General features: G+C 36.7%; 1 protein-coding gene across 1 annotated transcript; it reads right to left on the bottom strand.

Moving 5' to 3' along the window:
* LOC112696362 (protein IQ-DOMAIN 32) lies at positions 1–5,636 on the bottom strand. The gene is made up of 6 exons (XM_025749098.3): positions 5,267–5,636; positions 3,991–4,329; positions 3,742–3,894; positions 2,969–3,034; positions 1,192–2,869; positions 1–471 (listed from the first exon to the last, which is right to left on the bottom strand). Exons 1-6 carry the CDS (start codon positions 5,351–5,353, stop codon positions 452–454), a joined length of 2,343 nt encoding a protein of 780 aa, XP_025604883.1. The 5' UTR covers positions 5,354–5,636; the 3' UTR covers positions 1–451.
* Positions 5,637–6,909: the final 1,273 nt, after the last annotated feature.

The following is a 6,909-nucleotide window of genomic DNA, read 5'->3' as shown; positions in this document are numbered from 1 at the left end:
TAGGGGCAAAAATATAAAAATTAACATCACAATCACAAGTAGTTTGGATTCTGGAACTTACAAGTTTATCACAATAAAAATTGTATATGATAAAAAAAAAAACAAAAACAAATAATGTACACATGTAAGCCTCACTCATTTCTATATATGTATGTTCCCAAACAAACCCTACTTTCATGGCCAAACTCCACGTTTAAATTACCGGAGACAGACAGGAAGGGGAGGCAAAGAATAAAGTAAAGAGAAAAAAAAACCCAAGAATTTTTTTCCTTTTAGGATAACAATAAAAAGCATAAAAAATTAACTCTAGTGGTTATCCTTCAAAGAAAATTAAGGCATGTAACCAGAAGTACAACATTGCATTCTGCCAAGGTGCTACAGCATTTGTAATGGTCACCAATGATTTTGGATGCATGTGAGCATACTATCCTTCAGTCGTCAAAGCATCACTTCATCTCTGCCATTTTCTCTCTGATAAAGAAGAAAAATCAAATGCTAAGTGATACATGCAACTCAAAAAGCAGGACTATCATTTTTCTCTCTTCTAATTTTAGTTAAGAGCAAGTTAAATTACTTAATTGAACTCTGTGTGAAAGCAACTTATGTGTAATAACTTAATTTGAACGTCCAATAAAGACCTAAGCTATGTAGTAAAATAAGATAAAAAGTTTAAAATGTGGCTTTTGACTTGAAGTTATAAACCTAAACTTATTATCCACTACATGCATCAGGGGAAGTCCTCGAGACCTAAAGTCCATAACAAACACAATTATATGATATTTAATTGGTGAAGCACTGTTTACATACAAAGCAATGAAGGAAAAATATAGATTTAACTATTTCAGAGGAGTAGGAAACTATTAAGTGAACGTATAAGTCTAAACATAAAAATAACTAACAGAGTAGGCTTCCAACATCTGTTTCCTTATGTTAACATGAGAATCATGCTTAAAACCTCTATTCTAACCCTACACGCCTTACCACTTAAAACTATCAGCATTTAGTTATTACTGAAGAACCAATTTGATTCAGCTAGTAAAATATGATGTCATGTTTTCTAAAGCAAAACAACTGACTACTCTGATATTAACAACGAAATATCATATATAACAAGTCTGAAAAAAACCACGTTATTGTCTTAGTCATAGGATCCCAAAAGAGTATGTGATATTAGAGTGCTTAAGAAAGTACCATGTTGAAGATGCACACCATTTCCCTTCGTGCTTGACTGTGGTGATCGCTGGATGCGTGGAGAGTCCTGCCTGCCAGTTGCACCGGGTAGGGAATGTCTCTTCTTAAGATGGATTTCTTGGTCATTTACATCCGGACTCGATCTTGGAGAGTTATTTGCATTCATCTTGGCCCTAGCAGATTCAGTAGCTTGCATGAAATGGGGAATAGAACTATTGTTACTACTGTTATCTCTTGCTTCTTGATCAATGTGATCAGATTTTGCTGAGCCGAAGGAACTGCGTCTCTTTCCGCTCGGTTGATCTTTTGGTTGTTGTTCCCTACTACCTCTTGTGCCTGAATCATGATTTGCACTTGCAGGAGATTTGTTATCGGAAGACAGGATTTTACGCTTATTGCTGGATCCGGTCTTGTTGGTTTTCTTCTCTTTAGGTTTGATAGATACCTGACTTGATGGTGTTCCTTGAGAATCAGGAATGGTCATCGATACCTGACTAGAAGGTGTTCCTAGTTGATATTGCTGACTTATTGGCGAAGCTTCCGGAGACAACTTGGAATCTTGTTGAATGGCCTCTTCCGGTTCTCTCAATAGGTCAGATGCATTTTGCTCAGGCTTAACAGCAACCTCTTGAGAATTCCCAACCAGCCCTGGATTAACCACATTGTTGCTTATGTCATCAATGATCTCTAATTGATCTGAATATGAGTTTGGTACGTTATTAGTTGGAGTAGCCTGCACTATATTGGGATCAAGACCATGATCCATCTTACTTTCAGGATTATCAATCCTTTCTACCAAATCTTTGGCATCATGCTCACTTTCCTTAGCCCCGACCTCAGATCTGTCAGGTGAATCAAGAGTAGAAGTTACTGAGAGTTCAGTACCACATTCAGACGACCCAACAGTTATGAAAGGATAATTTGCAGAATTCTCAGATGAGAAGAACTCCTTCGATCTATGTGCAGTAACTGCAACAATAGAAGATGCCTCTGCTTGTGATTCAAGTGGTGCATCTTGATTGGACAGACTGCTTGATTTACTTGAATTGGCCATTGATGTCAGCTCTTCAAATTTTGACTGCATGGCAATAAAAGCGGGATTATTAGACTTCCTTGTTCCATGCACAAGTTTCTTTCCCTCAGGCTCGAGTTGGTCTGAGTCAAATTGATTTGTAGATTGTCTGTCTGCTTCACCATCAATTTCAGGCTTCTGATCAATAGGACCAGGTCCCTCCGGGACACTTGCATTCGCTTCCATTTTTCCATTTTGGAAAGAATTAATTTCAGTTGCTGTTCCTTTATCATCGCTGATAAAAGTCTTTTCAGGAACCTCTTCCAAGTCAAGTGGTATGAAAGATGTAGAATGGTTTGCATCATAGTTATAGTTATTAGCATCATAAGTGGTTGTCTTATCTTCATCCTCAGATGCTGGAGGCAATTCCCTAGAGCCAGATGACTGAGGAACGACTTCGGTTTGAATGTCCATTTCCACTTGAGAAACAGAAGTGTCCTTTTTGGTTTTGTCTGATTGTTCAGGCATGCCAACTGGTTTTACGTTATCTGCAGAGTCTGCCGATGAAACAGACATCCATCTCTCCAACCATCTCCAAGCAGAATCATTTTTTGAAGGGTCACATTTGACACCAATAGGTTTATTTCTTGGTGTTGATTCCAACAGCTTCAATGTACAGAATATAGACAGAAATTTAGAAAAAATATGACATGAGCTATATACATGATGTTTAAATAGGTAACAAAAACAACCCATTTACTTTACCTGACAAGCAAATTTGTTGCTCGCTAGCTTCTCCATGGAAGTGTGTGTCACGTGATTTACATTACCCTAAATCATGGCAAAATAAAACCAAAGGATTAAGTGTAACACTAGCAGCATAAGTTTTTCAACATTGATACAAATATTATATGGATGCAATGATAACACGGTCATAATATCAGGTAAGAGTCAATTAAAAACAAAATGGTAGAAAATACAGAGTTCAAGAAATTCACACTAAATTTTGAGCCTGCAAGTTTCCAGCTCAAATATTTTCTTTTTTTTTTAGTTTAGGATGAGAAATGCATATATTTACTTTATGATTGAGGATGACTGATTAACACATTTTAAACTTCGCACAGAAACATCTGCAGTTACTAGCTATTGCCAAATATCAGTTCATCTTATCATCTCATTCTCAAACCTGATGATATTAGGATCATTAATATAGGGCCCCCGCGGGGGGGGTGGGGGGATTATTCATTATTCCAAATTCATAGTAGATTGTTCACTGGTGGAAGGCACACTGAGAGTTGTGGATAGAATTTTGCATGCTGAGCAACATGTGCTCAAATTAAGCACTCAGGGTAATCATGGGTTTCTTAGAGTATTGGAGATCCAAAAGTAGCTGCTAAAACAACTAACTATTTATCCAAATATACTATCAGTGAGCAATGCATGTGCTAATCAATAATTTAAATATATATATATATATATATATATATCAAAGTTCTTGAGAAATCATGTTTGACATTCAAATGATTTTCCGAATGTACCTGCTGAGCACGACGAGCTCGGACAAGGAGTTGCATTTTAACAATGGCTTGAACACATCGAAGCGTTCCTACAGCATGCCTCCTGACCAAGTGGCCTCGAAAAGCAGCTTGCAACTTGACTACATTCTTGCTCTTTAGCAATGCTCTCCGAGCCTAAAAGAAACAAAATAGAATATTTATAAAGGGAAGCTTACAGAATTCTTTTCTCAAAAGATCCAGGAAATAGTGAACCTCGAAAGGATGACGTACCAAGAACCCTCTAATGGCAGCCTGGATGATGATAACAGCTGATTCGGGTGGATTTGGGTCAACATCCACCATATTCTTGGTTTCTGTAACAATTGTTTCTGGTATTTGTGAACTTCCCAAGGACAGTAACTGAGGCTTCTCATCAGAGACATTTGTTGTATGAATTTTCTCAACAACATTATGTTCAGCCGGCACTGGTTGAAAACTAATACTTCTACATTCTGAACTCTCCTTGTTTGCCGAAGATGGGGTTTCTGTTATTACAGTGTTGCTAAGCACGCGGTGCCTTGCAGATCGCTTCCGGAAACTCCAACCACGTTTATCACTAGTATCCTTGACCTGGAACAATTAAAATCTTTTAATATGATCTAAGAGCAGCAATGAATTGTTTCAACAATAATATGAACAATGCTTCAAAAAGCATCCGTTTACTTGACTAATGCACTATCCAGTAAAAATACAATTGAATCTAATAGCATAGATCCAAAACACAGAAAAATAATAAATAAAAAATTAAATCAAGTAAGTATTCACAAGAAACCCTAAATAACCCAAGATTTTGCTGAAAAGACATAAGTTAAGATTTTTTTAATACCGCAATCATCTAAATTAATTCATCCCTACTAAATTACTTTTAAATGTTAGGTCAAAACTCAAACAATAATTCACATTAATCAGAACTGTTGTCATTTTCCAGCATTGGTAAAACAGTAGTAATTGAATCTCATGAAACGTGCATGGGGATTTCTTAAACAGAACAAATGCAATATTCGGGATTTAGAAATAAAAGTAAACCAATTGTAAAATCCAACACAAAAACAGATGAACAGTTGAGAGTGCCATACCTCCATATATTATTAATATCCATTGCTAGTCCTCAAAATCAAGGACAAAAAGGTAACAATAACAATGATTGCAGCATCGAATCCAAAAAGGGACGGAAAAATATATAAATATATAATTCTTAATTTCTTATGCTTTTTTCATAGAAACTGAATCATAGATTCTAAATCTAAAACAAAAGGAACATAAATCACATCCAGAATATGAAAATTTTGAATTAATGATTAATGCATTAGTTTCCTAATCGAAACAGTGCCAGCTGGACAGCATCTAAAACAGAAAAATACATGGAAACAAATCTAGCACCATTACTAGTAAAAAAGTAAAAACTCATGAATGCAAGAAACGGAAGAGAGGCAAAGCAAATAACGAAGCAGATTCGAATGGTGAAGTGAGCAATGTTGAAAATTGAAGGTGAGTGGAAGTGACTGACCTCAGAAACTGGTTGGTAATCTGTGTCTCCAGAATCAGGACCACCACCGCAAGTGATGAGCTTCAAGCACGAGCTAGATTTCACCATTCTCTCTCTCTCTCTCTCTTCTGCGTGACTGTGAGAGTGTTTAAAAGGAAAACAATGAGAAGACGACGACGACGACGAAGAAGAAGAAGAAGAAGAAGAAGCACTTGGTTTGCTTTGTTACTAGTTACCGTATAATATTATTGTTATTGTTGGAAGAGAGAGAAAGAAAGAAAGAAAGAAAGAGAGAGAAGGTTAAGCTTAAAGAAACACGGATTTGAAAGGGAGTAATCATCATGTGAAGATACATCATTTTAATGATTTAATGATTTAACCATATCTATGTAGAAATTCAGGATGCGTTGTTAAGGGTATTTATGTTAAAAATTTAGTTTTTTTAATATATTTTTTATACAATAAATACTTTAAAATTTTAAAAATTTAATTCTCTCGATACAAAACTTTTACATCTAATAATACTGTTACAGTGGGTAACCGGAGATTAATGGATTGGACTTGTGAGGTTGGCCCAAACGTTTGGAGGAGGTGATCTCCGACTTAGTTTGCGTCTGGGAGCTGTTGTCCGACTTGTGTGTATAGAGGAATGGGAGGTGGTACATACAAAGACACTCAGATGCCTAAGTCAGCAAAGGATTTCACAGGTTTATAGAGTATTGAAACTTAGAGATACATGAGGGGTGTCAGTGTATTTATAATGGTGAACCACTAATGACCGTTGGAGTAGCTCCAATTTTTAAGGGGAATAACCGTCCATTTATCTTAGGGAAGTTGGGATATGGCTCCTGAAAGTGGGTTGAGAGATTTTATGGGCTATTACTTATTTGAATAAGGGTTATCTGCCAGCTAACCATCAATCCCGACTTCCTTAAAGTGGAGTTTGTGTCGAATCCGACCTCTTCTGAGGAGGTCGGTGAGTAGCGAAGGCCAATCTTTGGATTGAGCTTTTTTTGCTCCTTTGGACCTGGGCCTTACTATTGGGACAGGGTATGAAAGTGCCCCTACTCGAGTCCAATCTCTTTCGCTTATGAGTTGGGCTCGAGTATTTGAACTCGGACTTGTAGCCGACGTGATGTAGAAACTAATGTAATTTTTGAAATCGACGTGATTCAAATTTCTCGATCAGTCGTATCTAATCAAACGTCGCGTCTGTTATGGGTTTCATATTTACACGTGGGAGCAATTACATTGGTAACGGCGCGTTTCTTTAATGGGCGCATCGATTTACCATTATGTTCCTAACGTGTTTATAAATACTTTTCCCTCTCTTTTCTCTATCTTTTTTTGTCTTCTGAAAATTACTTACCTGCAATCCTTACTCCTTTCAAAGAAAAAGCTTTTTCGTCTTCCTTCTTCGAGTGCTTTGCTACTGTGCCTACTCATCCATATTTCTGTGTACAAAGGTTAGCCTTTTTCTTTCTCCTCTTTATTATTAAATGCTTTACTTTGCATTTTTAGAGGAGATTTGTAGGTTGTTTGTGTTTTAGTGAATCTGTCTGTAGGTCTAGTGACTTTGTTTTATTGAGGGGCTTGCTTTGATCTTTTAGAGACCCTATTTTTTATCTTCTTTTCATTTTTCTTTGTAGGTCTCGTTGTCTTTT

This window comes from Arachis hypogaea, chromosome 6 (assembly GCF_003086295.3).
Source record: "Arachis hypogaea cultivar Tifrunner chromosome 6, arahy.Tifrunner.gnm2.J5K5, whole genome shotgun sequence".
NCBI lineage: Eukaryota > Viridiplantae > Streptophyta > Magnoliopsida > Fabales > Fabaceae > Arachis > Arachis hypogaea.
Note: the sequence above shows the minus strand (reverse complement) of the source record. Positions and strands in the feature narration are given on the sequence as shown.

What these genes read in the sequence shown, in the direction of transcription:
- LOC112696362 (XM_025749098.3), bottom strand. Translation starts at nt 5,353, where the DNA reads ATGGTGAAATCTAGCTCGTGCTTGAAGCTCATCACTTGCGGTGGTGGT. An exon ending in GAGCTCGTCGTGCTCAGCAG is followed by an intron (nt 3,035 to 3,741) that starts GTACATTCGGAA and finishes GCCATGATTTAG; the next exon opens with GGTAATGTAAATCACGTGAC. An exon ending in TGGTGTGCATCTTCAACATG is followed by an intron (nt 472 to 1,191) that starts GTACTTTCTTAA and finishes CTTCTTTATCAG; the next exon opens with AGAGAAAATGGCAGAGATGA.